The sequence below is a fragment of the Nuphar pumila genome, chromosome 1 (genome assembly GCF_984573655.1).
Source record: "Nuphar pumila chromosome 1, dmNupPumi1.hap1.1, whole genome shotgun sequence".
In the NCBI taxonomy this organism is placed as follows: Eukaryota; Viridiplantae; Streptophyta; class Magnoliopsida; order Nymphaeales; family Nymphaeaceae; genus Nuphar; species Nuphar pumila.
Window position 1 is genome coordinate 174,131,348 of NC_143249.1, and position 19,943 is coordinate 174,151,290.

Sequence of the window (19,943 nt, forward strand, 5' to 3'; positions counted from 1 at the left end):
TAGGGGTTCGGGGGCCGTGCCCCCGATTTTTTTTTATTCTCTCAAGAAAAGCAAGAGTAGACGGCTCTAGTTTCTGTTAGCAGCAGTAGTCGGACTAGCCTTGGGCAGTAAGATCGGATCCCAAACAACTAAATTTTACAAAATCCCCATCATGAATTCGAACCTCAAATATACTTCTAGGATCTAGTTTCAGATCTATCATACGCACCCAACCTCTCTTGAGTAAGTTGGCTTCATCACCAAAATTAGAAAACAGGCTACAGAAAAGTAGAGGGAAAAAACCCCAGAGGTGGGACGTTGCACGTTCAAAACCCAGTGGTATTTGAATAATAAATGGTGGGGATTTGCCTAACCCCAGCTTGCCTTTAAAAAAAAAACACACACACAACCAGCATTCTTTTGTTATCGATGAACGAAAATGACCTTCTCGCCATCGAACTGTACTAAAAGAAACGGTGTGTAAAAAGACTAAATGGCACTCGAAAAATGAAGCTAATGCCCCACCAACAAAGCCGTACACCTAACCTTAGGTCTTTTCAAGATCGTCTTACATCACGCCACGTTGCATCGAAGATTTTTTCAGCATCCGTTGAGATATTTATCATTTTTGGCAGCTTGCTAAAAGACACGCGTCAGTTCCAGATCGACTCGCCGGGATGCAACGCTTTCTCTACGTAAAATTCTCGTCAACTGTGTGCCACGCGTCTTTTCCATAGTGGTTATATGCGGAACGTGTCTAACATTCATTGGCTGAGTCAAAGTGGGCAAAACTCTGAACTTTAATTGGGACACGTGTCCACCGACTTACTCGATGCTCATCCTCTATATACGCATATGCGCTGGGGGGAAGGGAAGGATAGCGAGCGGGGGCGGAGATGGTTGGGAAACTCGACGTCCGGCGACCTGAAAAAGAGTCCGGAGAGTCGGGGCTGCTAGACGAGCGCGTCCTGTTCCTGGTGTTCCGGTCGATCAATTGGAACCCGCACGTGCTGTGCACGGCGTCGTGCGTGAGCCGGAAGCTGGACGCGGTCGCAAAGCGCACACTCTGGCGCGAGCTCTGCGCCGCGCGGGCGCCCAGGATGGTGGCCGAGCTGACTCGGTCGAGCCACCGGGTCGACGGTGGGTGGCTCGCCCTGGCCAAGCTCTTCCTTTTCTGCTGCGGTGCGCGGCCGAGCCGGCACTTCGACGCGAAGGCCGTCTCTCCGGGCCACTTCGTCGAGGAGACCCGGTTCTCCAAGACGTCCGGCAGGAGCTTCCTTTGCCGGCGTTGCTGGGACGACGTGCTGTACGTGAGCGACCCTTGCGAGCACGCGGTGGGCTCGAGCCAGGACGACATTGGCGTGTACAGGGGCGTGTTCAGGTCCTTCGCCAAGTCCAGGACCCGAGAGTGCATTCTGAATCGACGGGTGGGGCTCGTGAGTGGGGTCCACTGCCCGTACTGTAGAGCCTCCGTGTGGAGCATGACTGAGGCTAGACTCGTGCCACGTAGCGCGTCACGACGGCTGGGGTCCCACCAAGATAAGGTCGAGTATTTCGTGTGCCTCAACGGCCACTTGTATGGTACCTGTTGGCTTGTTCCTTTGTCCAGCGATGACGATGACAACCAAGATGATGATGATGACGATGACTTGGCAAGGCCTTTGAAGAGAAAAAATGCTTACTGCGTGGATGAGTGCCACGTGGCATCCGTTTAGGCAATTGAATATATATATATATAGAGAGAGACTATATATATATATATATATATATATATATATATATATATATATATATATATATATATATATATATATATAGAGAGAGAGAGAGAGAGAGAGAGAGAGAGACTTTTGTGGGCTGTGGGTGGATTGGGAGTTAGGTTGGATGACACCCAATTTTAGGGGTTGTTTCTCTAAGCCCTCCCTTTGAGAGTTTTTAGTTTAATGGGGTTGCTTTGATCAACTTCTTTTTCTTTGTTTTATTGCCTTGGTGCTTGTAGATATTTTGGAGGTCTCTTTGTTTCATCACTTTTTCTTTGTCCTTAGTATCGTTAGGGTGCCTAGGAGTTTACCTCTCTCTTCACTCGGTTGTAGTGTAAATAATGTTGATAATGATTGAGAAGTGGTGCTTTGTTTTGTCTGCAATGTACTTTTGTAACACACTTGAATTTTTGCAGTTGGGAAACATACATGATCCTTTAACTCGTGGCGCCCATGCGGGAGAGTTCTGATATGGGATATTACCAAAAGGTCTGTTTGGTAATGAGAAATTGAACAGAAAAATAAAAGATGTTGGATCTTAATATGGAGTCATGGGTTCAGTAGTCACATTTGGATCTGATATAGCATAACTCAAATGAACTTGAGCTGCCCCAAGGGGGGTTGCCTCAGTGGGGTTGGGGCATCGCTCTTCTGCGCAAGCCAATGCATAGCATAGGCCCTGGGTGGAGGGGTTCCTAAGTTTTACGCTGCACGATGACTGTAGGTATGGTAGGTTGATCCAGCACGACGGGGTCTTCGTGCCGAGAGTGGTATCTTCGGGTTATAAATTAAAAAAAAATAATAATAAACTTTATCGTCAATTCATCCTCAAATAACCTGATCCTTTGCCAGATCCAAATCTTGTTAGCGCTCTTTCTACTTTTCAAACTTAACTGATTGAAACATCTGAGCAGCCAAAGTAAAGGAGTCTTATGTTGTTTCAACCAAGGTTGTTAAATGCGATGAAGCGAGGCATTGAGCCTGCGCTTCGCCTCTGAGGCATACGCCTCAGGTACTGAGGCGTACGCCTGTCACAACATGAGACTCTCAAGTATCCGTGGTAAACGAGCCTTAGAAAGCTGAAACCCCGATAATACGTATTCGACTGCATCAGAACGACCTTTGTTTAATGATCAGATTTGGAAAGCTGAAACCCCATCTGCAAATAATCAGATTTTTTTTTTATATTTACCTTAGGCGCATCACTGCAATGCCTCAATACCTTGAGCGTGCGCTTCGCCTCTGAGGCGTACGCTTCAGGTGTACTGAGGCGTACGCCTCTCACAACACTGGTTTCAACTTAAGCATGATGGCATGCAGCTTATTGTGCATATATAGACTATCAGGCTTTGAACAAGATCAACTTTATTAGCTGACTTAAAAGAAAGGGCCACTTTAAAGAGTAACTTCTCTTATCCCCATTACTCCCGCCTTCGGAACTTCCAATTCCACCTGATTCCTTCAATCCAAACACATCATAAACAAAGAAGACCAGAACCCACAAACAGAAAAAAGGGAATTTTACATATGGGAGCTTGTGTATGGCATCTGTGCATTTAGCCCATTTTTTTCAAATCTTTAGGATAAATGCTAGCCTTTTTGAGAAAATCACGCTCGAGCTATTTACATGTAAAATATGTAATCGGGCCTGATTTTGAATTAGATCAATTCAATATCCGACTTAAAATGTTGATCCGAATCTGACTTGAATCAGAAAGTAATCCAATTGAACATATCCAAATAAAAAATATATTCGACCATATTAGATCCATTTGCAGCCCTACTTTTATGGATCCGGTATAACTCCCTTAAAATTGCACTTCTTCGATTCATAAGGATTGCTAAGGAGAGCAATTATTATTTTTTTTTTTTGTATTTATCAAAACTGGAAATCCTGAACTGTGATCGTGTGTGAAAGGATAAACCACCAGACTGGTATCATTCTTATCTTTCTATATAATTGTAATGTGACTCCTAACCAATGTTGTCAGTATCGGTATAGGCCCTGAATCAATTCAGCTGTATCACCGATACCACCGATACTCAAGTGAATCGTTCTGTATTGGCCAAATAATAATAATACATATTACGTATCAATCTTAATGTGACACATGTTAAAACTATTAAAATAATACTAAAAATGTTAATTTTTTACTATTTTTATTTATTAAAAATTAGCTGATTCAAGGTGAAGCATATCGATTTTCTGCTGATACGATGTGTATCGGCCGATACGAACCGATACTGATAACATTGCTTCCATGCCGGGTGGTACTGGTAGCTAATCGTAATATGTATATTTTCTCAGGAAAAATAAAACTCCTTTGCTGGGAAAATTGAAAATCCAGAAAACCTGTCATCGCTGTCCAGGACAGGAACTGGAAGCCAAACGTTAGCTGGGCCAGGACACAAGACCCCAAGAAAAGCCCCGGGCTGGCCCCGCGCGTTCGTGCCCTCCTCCTCCGAGCCGTCTTCTACCTCGACAAGCTCCTCCCACGCTCTTCTCCAGCCTCGCAAAACTTAGGGCGACGAATCCACGCCGCTGCTTGCCGGAATCTCGATCTCCGGTTGACGGATACAGGTGAGATCGACGCGCCGGCGCCCTCCGAATTTCGTGGGTAAAGACTAGCCTAGCGTTTGCTTCGATTTTTCTTTTCTGTTCTTCTTCGGTGGGATAGTATTTTCTCTCTGCATGTGCGTCCGTGTGTGGGAATCTTGGGGCTTTTATCATGCCTACTCGGAAATGGACGATTTCCGATGGTTTCCGGAACTGTTTGGACGCAGCCGCTTATCCCGAAATGTTGGATAAGTTGGGATCGCCCTCTACAACCCCAGACCCCAACATCTCATCTTATCCCGTCAGTTGGGAAACTTGCATTGTGATTCACACTGCAAAACGCAACTTTCGAGCTTATCCTAGTTGCAAGGATAAATGGAGCATCAGAACGTTCTGGAGGACGTTATCTCGGGAATTCTCCAAAAATCTGGAGAGTTTTTTCCCTTGTTAATTCAGCGTTTTTCGAAATACAGAAAAATGTTTGTTGATGATACCACTGTAACTTCAAATCTGCCTCTGCTCTGGCTGTTGGAACATCTGCAGCAGTGTTTTTGAATTTTTGAGGGGCTTACAATATCATTGATATTGGTAGTAACTAGAATTCACCATTTTGTTGTTATTTTAATGTTACCATTGTCTTAGATATGTTTGTTTGATAGTATCCCTATTCTCTGGTTGACTCGCTGGATTCTTTTACTTGAGTTCATAAGATGCGATCTTGAACTGTTTCACCTGTTTACTCTCAAACTACTACTGCCGCCCTCCTTCGTTGTGCATTTTTCCATCATTAATGTTTTTTCTTTGGTAAAATTAATGATTATATGCTCTATCTGAAAGGTCTTAATGTTCATTAATTGCATTGAATGTCACTAAAGTTGGAAGAGCAGCGAGAGACTAGGTGAACATTATGTGGATCCACGTTTTTCCGATTGCAAGATCGCTCTAAAGGTGTGGGATGGTGTGATCGTTGCAAAAAAAATCCTTTTTCTTTTTTAGGGGAAAGAGAGAAACTCTCGCAAGGTCTCACTTGACCTTTGGAAAAAGATTTTGAAAATTTACTCGCCTCCGTTTTTTAAAAAATGCAGGAAAATGGAGAGACGGGATTCGCTCGTCGGTACGAGATTCAACTGTTTTGGCGCCTTTACCAGGGGTAATCGAACCAAGGATCAAATTTATGCCTTTGCTTCGCCTAAATTTGTCTAAGAGATTATTCTAAGTCCTGAATGTGTATAGAATCATGCTTGTGTTATGATTTCGAACTTGACAATATGCATGCTTTTGAGAAAGTCATTTTGATTTGAAAAATACTTAGAAACATTTTAAGAAATGAATTCCCAAGGGATTTTTCGAAACTTGATCTGAAAGATTATATAAGGATAGATTTGAAACAGACTTGAAATGATTTTCAAAAATCATTTAGATCTTGCAATTGATTTGATGGAATTTTGAACTCGGAAATTAGAACTTGAAAGAGTTGAAATTACAAATAAAATTAGAAGTTCAAAATTGAATTTTGAAATTAAGATTTTAAATTAAAATTCAAAGATTGAAATTGAGAATGAATTGAAAATGAAATTGGAAATCAAATTTTGGAATTGGAATGGAAAATTGAAATTGAAAGTTAAAATCGTTTTGAAAAGAGAATTTTTAGTAAATTCAAAATTTTGAAACTTCTTTGATAAACTTGAAGATATTTCGAAAATCACTTGGAAAATGTTTTGAAATAATATTTAGGATAATTTTTTAAAATAGAAGAATAATGAAACGATGCAATTCTATCCTAAATGATGAATGCATTATTTTGTAAAAGAATTTTGGAGGAATTTTATTGAAAATTCTTTTTATTTAAAACTTTATTTTTTAAAAAGAGAATTTTGTGTCTTTATAGAGTTAAAACAAAGTTAATTTCTAATATATCCATGACTATGCTCACAAATATACTTTGAATTAACTTTTATTTGAATTCTAATAAAGAAAGAAAAGGAGAATTGATTTTTGAAAATTAATGATTTTTGAAAATGACCTAAGAGTGTAGGTCGAATTTTATCTAATAAAGAATAATAATTCTAAGTATTATTCATATTTCGACTATGGTCATAAATACGAACTTTATTTAGTTTTATTTATTCTCTATCAAATGGTGCACGTGTCATTCGTGTTTCACTATAGTGCCTTTGAGAAATAAAATAAAAATGCAACATATTAAGTATGAAAATGAAAAATTAAACTATATGCTCATTGATTCTAAACTAAGTATAAAGTAAACTTCTTATTAATTGAATTATTATAGTCCTTGAATTAACATAATAATTGAAATAATAACAAAGGGAAAACCCTGCAAAATGAACAAACTTGTTAGAAATAAATGTAGGCTTTTTATGGATTTTTCCTCAATTATTGAAAAATTGAATAATATACCCAAAAATAGCCTTTTAAGCCTCAAAAATAAAGAGAAAATTAACAAAATAAATGCATATGATGCATGATCTTGTAAAAGCATTTTGAAAATACATTTTGGAGTTTTCAATTTTCAAAATTGAGTTTTTAAAATATGGAAATTCATTTTAAAATTTGAATTGAAATGGATTTAACCTTGAAATTGAAAATTTTGTTGAATTATATTGAAATAAAAGGCAAATAAACTCCAAAATTTTGTTAGAATGAAACTAAGGCATTCTAACTTGATGAAAAACATTTCTAATTTATGAACTATACGAATTATTTAAAAAAAATTGAATTTAAAGTTGTTAAAATGCCAATTTAACTTTATTTTAACAAAGAAAATACTTTTTATAAAAACTGGTTTTGAAAAATGCAATGGATGAGGTATCAAATGGCCTTAGAAATTGATGAAAAACGAAATGAAGATTTCTAACAGTCTTAGGAATGTTGTGAGATTGAAATTTTTGAGCAATTCTTTGAGGAAAACCCGAATTAGGGTTCTTTTATCTAGATAATATAGGATTTTGCAGAATCCTGATTTGCAAATAGATCTGTCAGAGCATTTTGAGCAGATGGAGGTCTTAAACAACTCAATTTTGGTTCAAACTGAATCCATGGATTTACAACACATCAAGGAAGCATGTCCTTTTTACAGAATCTCAAAATCGTTCCTGAAACTTGATTTATGATCAAAACATCAGAGCATTAATTCCAAAAACAGGAAATTGGATTTTAATAGACAGGTTGCAGTAATTCGGGTGTTTTATAGACTAAACAGACCCAATTTCTCTCAAATTTGAGGGAGAAGTTGTTCAATTTAATCAGGAAACTAACCAAATTTACAGAATTGGAAAATCAGTCCTGGTTTGGAAATGGTGACTTCGGGAAGTCACTGTTTCATCTCAGAAAATGAACCTGTTAGAAATCCTGTAACCAGTCACGATTTTTTATATAATTGAAATATAAAAATAGAATAAAAGTTTATGAAATTTGACATGAAAAAACTAGACAAAAATTGGAGAAGAATTCTTTTTATAGATTTGAAAAATGATATTCCGTTGGGGAGATATGACTCTGGCAAAATGGACTAAAACCTATGCAACTCAAATAATGTAGAATGACAGGGGTCTGGTTTTCAATCAAAATAGGGCATGAAATGATCATATAAATCGCTAAAAATTGGCAGGAATAAACTAGATTGAATTATGAAGACACCACTTTTACGGATCAAAAATACGATCTTCGGTTAGGGAGATACGCTCCCAGCAAGTTGATCCTGATTCGAGTAGCGATTTACGCAAATCGCACAACGATTTACGCAAATCGCACAGCGATTTGAACTATAAATTGCAATAGCAATTTACTGAAGACACTATAAATCGCAATAGTGATTTACTGAATGAAACTGTAAATCGCACAGCGATTTACTGAAAGATACTGTAAATCGCAATAGCGATTTACTGAAGAACACTGTAAATCGCACAACAATTTACTGAAAGACAGAGTTTCGATATTTAATCAAAATAAAATAGCGATTGACCGTAGAAATTTTTGAAAATTGGCAGAGATAAACCAGACATATAAACAAAGAGAACCCTTTTTGCAGAATTGGAAAATGATCTCCCATTAGGGAGATATGACTCTGACAAAATGGATCAAAATCTGAGCCGTTAAAATGACATAGGGTGATAGAGTCGTAGTTTCCGACCAAAAATAGGTATAAAAACACCATAGAAATTTTTAAAATTTGGCATGAACAAATTAGATTCAATCCCGGACACTCCACTTTTTACGGATTAGAGAGATCATCTTCGGTTAGGGAGATATCACTCCGGCAAGTCGGTCCTGATTCTGCTAAAATCTTGACGGTGCAGAATAATAGGTTCCGAATTCCGATTTTTAAAGTGGGTCAAACGAACTCAAAATGATCTGATTTTTGGTAGAGAGCATATAGACATATGCATGAAGTTGTAATAAACTTTTCAGATTGAGATGGTCTTTAATTATAGGTGAATTAACAGATGCAAAATAGGCTAGAATTAAAAATACGAATTGAAGGCAATTGAACATGCTAGAAGCAAACTACGTATGCTAGAATGATTAAACGTGAGATCTAATGCATTGGATCATGAATGAATGCATGAATGATAAAATATTAAGATAAAATTCATTCATAAACATAATAAAAAGATGTTGAGACATAAATCTAAATTGCTATGGCCCATTTGAAAGAAGGATTTGATCTAAAAAGATCAAATCATCCCAGTTCTTTTGGCTCAATACCCTAATCAAGGATGAAAATGCTTAGAATAAGTATAAACTCCAATTCTAGTCTAATAATTATGCTATTATACATAATTTAAAGAAATCGAGAGGAAGAAGGGGAGGACATTCTCATAGAACATAAAAAAGAAACAAGAATTGAGAGAGGGCGCTCACCTTGGCCGAGCTTCCTCCTTCTTCTTCACTTCAGCCACCACCAAAAAATGAGAAGGAGAGGAGAGAGAGAGCTTACCTTGGGGGGGGGGGGGCAGGAGAAAGAGGAGTGTTGTCCGTTCTTCTTCCTCCCCACCTCTTCTTATTCTTCTTTTTCCTTTTTTTCCTCCTTTTTTCCTTCTTTTCTTCCTCCCTTTCCTCCTTCTTGTCTTCCTTCTTCTCTGGAGGGTTGAGGTAGCATTGGGCCCACATGGGGTTGGCGCCAACCCCATGTGGCCCTTTTTAGTTTGTTAAATGGGCAAAAATGCCCTTTGTCAAAAATTTTGACGCATGAAATCCTTGTCCCATGTGTGTCTTTTCAAAAGATTTTAAATAGGTAGTTTGGGCATTTGGTTAAGATTTTGACACATGGCAACACTTTGCAAGTGATGCTCATGTGTATTTTTAAAAGCAAAAGGGGTTTTTAAAAGTGGATTTTAAAATGAATTTGAAAAATGCCAAGTGGTGCCCTTTCCCTTTTGAAAAAAAAATGTTTTTTTATTATTGATTTTTCTTTATGATTTTAAAAGGTTTAAAAATATAAGTAAAACAAAAGATGAAAGAAAAAGGGGAATTTGAAAATAATGGGTTTTAATTGGATCCGAGATCCAATTTTGAAATCCAAATTGAGTTAAAACCGGATCCATATTGAATTTTGAGAAACTTTGCAAAAGTATTGAATTTGGGTTTGAAATTCAAGAATTGATTTTTGAAATTAGGATGAAAATTGAATTTTGAAAAAGGATCTGGATCCGAGGTTTTGAATAAAAATTGGATCTGGATCTCGATTGTAGACCAAAATGAGGAAAATTGGTTTGAATTGGGTTTGAACCCTGGAAATGGATTTATATAAAAAAATGGTCTTTGAAACGAAGAATCCAGGCTTATGATGGAATTTGGATTTGGATATTGGATATTGGATCAAACCTGGAAATGGATCTTGGATCTGAATCAGAACTCAAGAAATGAAGTTGGATCTCAGATATCAGATGAATTCGAGACCAGAAATTGATTCAAATACACTTTTGAATGGATCAGAAATATAAAAAGGGGGTTTGGCATCTGGCGAAAAAGATGTCCGAAACGGACTTGAAAAATTTGGGGTGTTTACAGAGGGTTGATAAAACCAAAAAGAGAGCATGGCCTGTGTATCTGTACGTTCCCAACATCATTGGTAATTTGCTCAACTTTTTTTTATCACCTTTTTTTTCTGGGTGATCTGATATTCTTATTGACTACTTTAGCATCACAGTTTTAAGATGTTTTTAATTAAATAAAAGGAAGTTGAGGGTTGAGTATATTATTCAATGTTTTGGATGTAACTATACATATAAAAGCAATGAAAGGTTAAACTTTTAGTTGTCCATGGTTGATTTGTTTAAATCCATTAAGTTGTTCCGATAAAAATTCTCTTTCTGATGATTTGCTCTTGTCCATGTATTTATTCGAATCTCCACATAGGTTCATTTTCCCTTTTACCAGAGAATTATGTTCTTTGTAGTGTTTAACAACTTTTTGCTAAAATCAATGCAAGATACATACGGATTATCGCAAATTGTATTGCATTTGGACATTGCTTTTCTGATAAGAAGATCTTTATTGTTCTTTATTTCATAAGGTGATTATTTCACACAATTTTGTGGGTTCAGTTTTCTTATTCTATTTGAAGAAATGCCACAATCTCCCACTTGGCCATATATCTGCCGACCTTGCTTCCACCATTGTGGGCTTTCCATGCAATGATTACGAATTTTCCATAAGGATTTGTCTCGTAATCACAAGTATCTTAATCCCATATGTGCCACATGTTTTGTGAACAGATCCTCAGGGATCCCTTTCGTAAGAGGATCTGCTACCATGTCTGATGATGGTCGATAATCAACGGTTATCTTATTTTGTTCAATCATATCATGTATATAATGGTATTTTACCATTATATACTTGCTTTTAGAGCTATCTGCTCCACTTTTCATCAAAGAGATAGCAGCCTGATTGTCACAAAAAAGGTGTACAGGTTCAAATACAAGATCTAGTTTTAAATCACAGATGAATCTTCTAATCCACACTGGAAAGGTTGTGGCTGCATTACAAGCAATATACTCAACTTCCTGAGTATGCAGGGCCACACAACCTTGCTTTTTACACGACCAGGCTAATGCACCTCCTCCAAACAGGAAGATATAGCCAGAGGTAGACTTATTGTCATCTTTGCATCCTGCAAAGTCAGCATCTGAGTACCCGACCAAATCAAGTTTGTCAGATTGAAAACTCAACTGTAATCCTTTTGAGCCTTTCAAATATCGAAAAATTCTTTTGACAGCCTACCAGTGAGGCCAACCAGGATTACTTTGATATCTGCTAACAAGACCTATTGCAAAACTTATATCAGGTCTTGTATAAAGCATAACGTACATTAAGCTTCCAACAGCCTACGCATAAGGCACATCTAGTCTTTGTTGGTTTTCTCCTGAACAATCACTTTTACTTAAGTTCACCCCTTTAGCAACCGGAGTCCCAATGGGTTTCGAGTCATGCATTCTATATTTCTTCAAAATATAGTCAATATATCTTTCTTGACTCAAGTTGAAAAATTTTTATTCTCGATTTCTGGTAATTTTGATTTCCAGAATGTATGAAGCTTCACCCATATCTTTTATTTCGAAGTTGGTATACAATCAACTCTTTGTGTTGACTATCATATTATTATCATTTCCAGTCAACAATATATCATCAACATAAAAAGATAAAATGCAAAAGTGACTCCCACTTTTCCAGACATATACAGAGTGGTCTAATTGATTGGCTTCATATCCAATCTTGGTTATTGCTTTATGAAAAGCCAAATACTACTGTCTTGGTGATTGCTTAAGCCCATAAAAGGATTTTTTCAACTTGTATACTTTGTCATTATTTGTGACATATCCTTCTCGCTGAAACATATAAATGGTTTCTTTTAAGTCACCATTCAAGAAGGCAATTTTTACATCCATCTGCCACACATCTAGATCATAATGAGCTACTATGAATAATATTATCCTGGTGGATGCAAACTTAGCAACTGGTGATTAGGTTTCAGTATAATCAACACCTTCCCTTTGGGAAAAACCTTTGGCTACCAGTCTTGCTTTGAATTTGTCTATTGACCCATCAGCCTTGTACTTCTTTTTAAGAACCCATTTACAATCGACTGGTTTTCTTCCTTCAGGAAGATCAGTTAATTCTCAGACTTTATTCTTTTTAATGGATTCTATTTCTTCATCCATAGCCCTTTTCCATTCTGATGCTTCATGTGATTTAATAGCATCAAAATATGATAGATTGTCGGTCATTTCATCTATATCTACTGAATAGCATAACTCTTCAGTCAGATACACATAATAATCATTCAGATAGGATGGAGGAGCTCTAGTCCTCTTATAACCGCTTAAATTTTGAGAAGTAGAGGAGCCTGGATCAATTGGTTCATTGTCTGATTGATCCACAATTGGTTCATTGCCAAACTGTTCATCTTGATCATCAAAATCATCTAGTAAATCAAAGAGATCCTCAATAGGATCACTAGATTCATTGTTGAGTCCTAGGAACTCAACATATCTACTTTCAATCAATCCCAACCTTTCGTGGTATAACCTGTAGCCTTTTGACCCTTTAGGATATCCGATAAAAATACCTTTAACAGATTTATTGTCCAACTTATCCATAGTTGGATCCAAGATCTTAGCATGTGCTACAGAACCCCATCTCCTAAGATGGCTCAAATCTGTTTTCATACCAGTCCAGCTTTCATACGGAGTTGTTGGGACAGCTTTGCAGGGCACTCTATTCAGGGTATACATTATTGTATTTACAGCTTTACCCCAAAAAACTTTGGTTAATTATGCTTCTGCCAACATGCTCTTAACCATGTTCAAGAGGGTTCTATTGCACCTCTCTGCAACACCATTTTGTTGTGGTATTCTTGGCATGGTTCTTTGCCTGTTAATGCCAAGATCTTTATAAAATTCGCAGAACTCATTCGAGGTGTATTCACCTCCCCTGTCTGACCTAATTATTTTAATATATCTTCCAAGTTGTCTCTCAACTTCGCTTTTATATTCTTTAAAATTTTCAAGAGCTTCTGATTTATGTTTAATCAGGTATAAGTAGTCGTATCTTGAGAAATCATTAATAAATGTTATAAAATATAACATTCCGCTGTGAGTTTGGATTCTAAATGGTCTACAAATATCAGTATGAATTATTTCTAACAATTCTTTAGTACGTACAACATTTGATGGAAAAGGTTTCCTAGCCATTTTTTCATATATACAAGTTTCACATTTTTCAAAGTGTGATTCATTAAATGTAGGAATAATTCTTTGTGCTAAATTTTTCATTTTCTTTATGCTTATATGTCCAAGTCTTTTATGCCATGCATTTATATCAATGTTAAAGACATAATCAATATAAGCAGAAACTAATTTTTTATTATCACACAGCTTAAACATACAATATTCTTTGACAAAAGTTTCTTCAAATAGGACTCTGCTATGTTTCCCTATTGTGAGTTTCCCAGGAATGAATCTGACTTCAAATCCTTTTTCAGTCAATGCCGGAACAGAAACTAAGTTCCTCCTCATTGAGGGTACATAAAGAACTTCATTAAGAAGGACACTTGTTCCACCTATATTAAGTCTATAAGACCCAATTCCAGGTACATCACAGTAGGTGTTATTTCCCATGTACACCTTATGTTCTCCTGGACCTAGTTCTTTCATGTTTACAGATCCATTTGTGGTCTTAGCTATGTGTCGGGTTGCTCCAGAATCAACCCACTATCCTGAGAGTTCCTCGTTTGCAAAAAGGCATTCATACACCATGTAGACAACTTCTTTATTATCAGGTCTTCTTTTGTTGTTCTGCTTCCTATGTTGTCCATTGTTCCTGTTGAAGGTCTTTGTCCTGCAGTTCCTTTGGATGTGTCACATCTTTCTACATTTGAAGCACTTTACTTGAGGTTCATTTCGTTGAGGACTTCTGAAGTTGGTTTTCTGTCCTTTATTGAACATGTTGTTTCCTTTTCCTTTAAAGTTATTGTTGTTCTTTCTAAGGGGTACTTGATTGATGGACGGGATATCTTAGGCTATCATGAGTTCTGACTTTTTGTCCTTGACCATGTATTCATGTTCTATTGCGAGTTGCAGAGGTAACTCATTAAGGTTTAGACTTTTAGTATTCAGCCTAAGTGTTGTGGTTACCATTCTCCAAGATACAGGCAGACTATTCAAGATTGTTGAGATTTGCATCTTATTAGGTATCACGTTTCTAGCTATTGCTAGGTCTTTTGCTATGACCAGCATACGGTTCACATGATTTACTACGTTGTCTGACTCTTTCATTTTATATGAATTGTATTGTTCTAATAGCAGTTGAATGTGTACTTCAGATGTAGTATCATATTTAGACCCAATTGCTTCCATCATTTCATTAGTTGTTTTATAGTCTTCAAAGACTCTAATCAGGTCATCATCCATATATGTTAGCATAATTGTTCTAGCTATAAGATCATCTCTTAAATATTTTTCATATTTTTCTTTCTCCTCTTTTGACCCTATTTCTCCGGGATTTTCTATTTGTTTGTGTAATAAATATTTCAAACCCTCAAGTGTAAGAACTAAAGGTATTCTTCTTTTCCAAATTGAAAATTTTGTTTCATTTAACTTGTCAGTTTTGGCAAGTTCAGAAGCACACACACGGCTAGTCATCCTGTCACGCTTTTATATATTTTAATTTATAGTAATTTATTTATTGTTATTATATTTTATTGATTTTATTATTATTATTATATATTATTATTTTTTTTTGTTAAGAAACGAAATAGTAAACCACGAATCAGTATCGACCTATAAAATGTTACACCGAGAAAATAAGAATCAACAAAAAAAATAATAAGCGGTCTTTAGCCGGAATTATGAAAAAATATTAATACTAAAACAGAAAAGCCTGTTTCTGTAAATTTAAACATTCTTGGGCATTGTTGTTGTTTTTGTTGTTTGTTGTATGGTATAAATACCCTAAAGTCGACTGAAAATTTTATTTTTCAGTCGACTTTCTCTCTCTTCTCTCGAAAGTTCGTCGGAGATGCCGAACTCCTCTTTCAAGTTTCCGGCTAGGAATTCCAGCGGAACGCTCTGCTGAGTGTTTGGGTCAGTGCTCCAGACTCAGATCTATCTCTGGGAAAAAACCCAAACCAAACCGGTAGCCGGACGACCGACTTCCGGTGTTTTCCTTTTTTCGGGGTTTTCTCAAATGAGTTTTCGGTATACTTTTGTTTTGTTTGCCTTTTCAGGAACGCCGGTGGATATCTTTCCTATCGGTTACAGTTTTAGACGAGGAGAGAGAGAGAACAGCAAAAGTCGTTCAAAGGCCAGGACCGCTGATAAAATAGCAACGGTCGCCGAAAAAGAAAACCGACGACAGATCAACGGAGGATAGTTTTTCTCTCTTTTTTTTTATTTGGATTCGTATTCTTATTGTAGATCGCTACAGATGAAAATAAAAAAAAAAACCCTATTCTCACATATATGATTATTTTCAGATACGTAGAAGCAGCACAGAACTCAGAAGGGTCTCTACTCTTAGAGTTCCTCAAGCGAAAAAAGCATAAAAAAAAATTGTGTCTGTGCAGGTTTACAATCACAAAAAAAATAGAGGACTTCCTGAAGCCCGGCTAACCTATCACACTTTCCTTGCAGGTTTCGATAGGCAGAAGAAGAAGGATGCAGCAGACTCCGAGGATCTCAGCCTGCTTTGATACCACTGATGGATGGCGCAGCAGAGGCGCGTAGCAGCAGAAGAAGCAAGAGGAGTTCGAGCAAGAGCAAGAGGAGAAGAAGAAGAAGGTTAGTGTTTTTGAGGCTTGACAAGGTTTGCTTCGAGAGGATTTTTCTTGTGTTGTTCACACACTCGACTGTTGAGCATGTCCCTCTTTTATAACTTTCATCTATCGGTTTTCTTTTGGCTCAGCTTTGCAGATAAGCTCAGCGAGATTGTTGAAACGGGCATAAAACAAAAATGGTTTTCTAAAAGTTTATTTGAAATTGGTTTTGATAACTGCTCAAGCATATCCACGAACGGACCCTTGTTCGTAGATATGCCGAGATGTGCGGATAATGGCCACACATCCCAACAGATTTTCAGACAAATCCTGTTCTCTTGTTTTCCCCAGCTTTGTATGTGATGAGTTGGACGGCCGGTTTGCTCGCATGCTTAATCAAGGTGAGTAAAGTTTTCAGGAGCAAAACATTTTTCAATGTCTTCAATAATCCATGCTTGTTAATGATTTAAGAGTAAACCATAATCCATGAAAATGGCTTACTTATTTAGTTAGTTATTTATATTTTTGTATTCTGTGCTTCAGTATACATCTGTATGTGCATTAAGCCTTTCCATTGTGTTTTGATAGAGTTTGTCTCCTTTATTATGTATCAAATGTTATATTGTATTTTTTGTAGTGATGATCCTTTAGCAAGGCTTAATCTATTGAAAAGTTTTCCTCCTAGAATACCTTCAAGCCTGTAGTATTTTTTAACTTTTCTTTTTATGCAGTATCAACTTTTGGAGCAGTCCTTGACATGGTTACTGACAGGTGTTCCTCTGTTCATTGTTTGCCAGTATTTCCTTTGGATCAATCTCCCTGCTTCTAGATGCAGGTGGGAACTGATTCACAAGTAACCCTGGCTGCTTCTAAACTGATTTGTGTGTTATCCTTCTCAGGGTAAGCACTGGTTGCCTGCTGGTAGTTCTCTCTCTCTTTTACAGGTAATTTATTTTATGTTTGTCGTTGCAGTTTTCTGCATTAGCCTTTCTTTGTTTGGAAGGAGTAACACAAGGAGTACATATATATTTTGCAGATCATGCTTTGGTTTCTTTCTGTCGCTGCTTGCTTTGGATATTGCAAGCCATTGGTTACAGATGTACAGGTAATCTAGCTTTTCTTGAATTACCAATGTGTGCTGATCAGTTATAAGTCTATGCAAATTATTGTAGTTGAAAAATGCATCAAAGCAATCTTGTTATCCACATCAATTGCTTCTTAACGCAGATAGTTTTGGTTTCTCCTATGGCTTTCCTGTTGGTTAGATTGGTCCTATGTTTTACATTGTCTGTTCCAGAAGTTATCTAGGCAGGAAATGATTCACTCTTGCTTGATATGTATTTGGTCCTTCACATTTGGAAGTGCAAATGGGAAAATTCTGTTACAAAATGAGAAAAGTAGAAGCTTCCTTTGCACTTCCAATTTAGAGAAACATATAAGAAAAATTCATATTTTATTTTATTTCACCAGCAGTATGTATGAAAAAACTTTAAAAAATAGTGGTGCTATTACAAGCATAGTGTTACTCATGACTCAGCTTGATCAAGACTTGCTGGTCTGCCCTTCTTGTTAATATCCATGGCTACCGGCCATCCTTTTATTTTCTCATTGTGTGCTTCTATTCTCATTCCATGCTGGCAGTACTTTCCTCTCAAGCAAGACTAGCCATAAAGATGTGAAGAACAGCACGAGCTGGCTGCTTAGGACCTACTACGGACAGAGGTTATTCATGGGGTATTGTTGTGTGGGATCTGAGGCAAGGGATTCTTTTGCCTGTCCTCTTCTATTATTCATTTGATTGTCTTGATCATTTCAATTGTCTATCCACTAAAGATAAAACATATTTTACAATATGGCATATTATTTATATCATCCTCTTCTGTCTAGTAGCCAATCGGAAAGTGTGATTGATGTAAGTGTTCTTCGGACCGTTGGCTCACATGATATTCTCAATCATGTTGATTTTTTAAAAGAATTTTACATGTTCCTATCAGGTTCTTGTGGATGCTGTGAGTCTGAAAACAGTGTTTTGTTTTCCGATTCTTGTAGCTTTGCCTGGATGGGCTATAAAGCTAATAGTAAATGTTATACAGGTAATTGCAGTCTCTTTTTACACATGGAATTCTCTTGTATTTGTGCGCTCCTTATGATGGTCCTGAAACTAGGTCTGATTCTTCAGCTTGTGCACTCTTGGTAAAGTTGGATCAGCATATTGATTTTGTGGCCTGCTCCACGCAGTCCAATTGCACCTAGGACGGTGTTGATTGTTTCCAACAATTGAAAAAATTTCATGAGAAAATAAATAAGAAAAAACCGACTGTTTTCAGTTTCATGGCCATTGAGTTTATGATGATAATTTATGAAAACTTCAAATAACTATAACTTTGTGGAAGTTCAAAGCCAATATTGCAATTTTTGATGTAAAATTGTAAAAAGTTTATCAGTTTTATTTTAAAACTTGGTACTGTTTTCTCATTTAATGATCTACTTATTTTTTTCATTGCTTTAGAAAACCTCTAGGATTTTGGATATTTTCTAGCCATTTAGTCAAAAAAAATCTTTTTTCTTTTTTTAGCATTTACTTAAAATTTCTAAAATTATTCCCTTATGATATTTGTTCTTTAGGTCTTCCTGAACAGAGTGCTTGCAAAAACTTAATATTTCATGCAAGTGCAGATAAGCACAAACAAAAGAGAGAGAGAGAGATTATATATTTGTGATTCGTGTATCTAATTAAATTGTACCAAACTTTATTAAAGTCCTGGTCTGCTACCGATCACTGGGCTGTTCAAAGCCATTTATGAATAGGTCAAACAACCTGGTGCCACCTACAAATTCAGTTCATGTCAACCAGGTTGGTTTGTTACTTGGATGTCGCTACAGCTCAACTAAACTAACTGATCTGTATGAATCCTTGGGTGTTAAGCCATCTATGAACTATGCTCTCAATCCTAAAGTTTGTGATATCCTAGAGAGGTAACATTTTGACTGGAAAATTTTCAGATGAACTGCAGCAGATGTTTGTGTGGCCTATGATTTGAACAGAAGAGATAGACCATGAGGTTGGCTTCGTGTCACGAACTGTTGTCTCAACTTATCTGATTCAATGTGGAAATATATGAAGCGTTCTCGGTAAAATGAACCAAGAGTTGAAAAAGGTAAACAGTGGTTTTGTTTTTGTGGAAGTTAGTTTGTGGAATACTAGTGTTTGTTTGTGTTTTTTTGTATAGTATTTTAGACAGTCTACTTACACTGTGTTTAACATTTCCAGAGTTTGAACATGATTTAATAATGTTGAAGGTTTCTGCTTCTGTTCTTGGGTAGACAGGATTATTCCTTTCTTCTGCAACATTGGACCAGTTAGAGTTAATGTTGCAGATTCACCCATGGTTAGTGGGTTCATCTTAATGCCCTTTGCTTGATCTGATCCATCATGGGAGGTGGGGGGATTGAGAAAATACCACCCACTTCCCTAATACATTTAGTTTAAGCTTAGATTGGTATTGATTATGTAGTGGACAGACTGTTTTTTTTTTTCAATTTAATCCTTCATTTACTTGCCAGTGTTACTCGCAAAGAAGTGATTTTTCTTTCTTCTTTGTAAAACTCACAAGTTTGCAAGGTCTTCTCATGTTTATGCCATCCTTTCACAACATTTATTTTTAAACAGCAGGAGTATTTTTTTTTAATAATTACACGACGAAACCACCCCCAGGATCAGAGACCTAGCCGTGCTGGCTTTGCCTGCCATAAGTTACTGTCCTGTGTAAAACTCTGTGGGCTTACCCCTTGCCTCCAGGGAGTCATCATGCTTTGGTTTGCGTGAGAAGTGATGCCCATGGGATTTGAACCTAGACCACCTGCCTAACAGCCT

The 19,943-nt window shown here is 36.9% G+C and overlaps 2 protein-coding genes across 3 annotated transcripts; both read left to right on the forward strand.

Moving 5' to 3' along the window:
- Positions 1-854: 854 nt before the first annotated feature.
- Positions 855-1,721, forward strand: EDL3 (EID1-like 3). Its single transcript, XM_090014657.1, has one exon. It carries the CDS (start codon positions 876-878, stop codon positions 1,692-1,694), a length of 819 nt encoding a protein of 272 aa, XP_089870783.1. The 5' UTR covers positions 855-875; the 3' UTR covers positions 1,695-1,721.
- A 2,350-nt stretch (positions 1,722-4,071) lies between these two features.
- On the forward strand, positions 4,072-19,736 carry LOC149851318 (putative CDP-diacylglycerol--inositol 3-phosphatidyltransferase 2). 2 transcript variants are annotated; one of them, XM_090014669.1, is made up of 10 exons: positions 4,072-4,357; positions 15,948-16,094; positions 16,421-16,470; positions 16,801-16,840; positions 16,969-17,013; positions 17,106-17,174; positions 17,711-17,825; positions 17,929-17,981; positions 18,119-18,162; positions 19,073-19,736. In XM_090014669.1, the coding sequence occupies exons 2-8, from the start codon at positions 16,015-16,017 to the stop codon at positions 17,974-17,976; spliced, it is 447 nt and encodes a 148-aa protein (XP_089870795.1). In that variant the 5' UTR covers positions 4,072-4,357; positions 15,948-16,014; the 3' UTR covers positions 17,977-17,981; positions 18,119-18,162; positions 19,073-19,736. The 2 variants fall into 2 exon arrangements, 1 of the variants encoding a protein (XP_089870795.1); XR_016433361.1 differs by lacking the exon at positions 16,421-16,470 and having other exon boundaries at positions 18,064-18,162.
- The last annotated feature ends 207 nt before the right edge of the window (positions 19,737-19,943 follow it).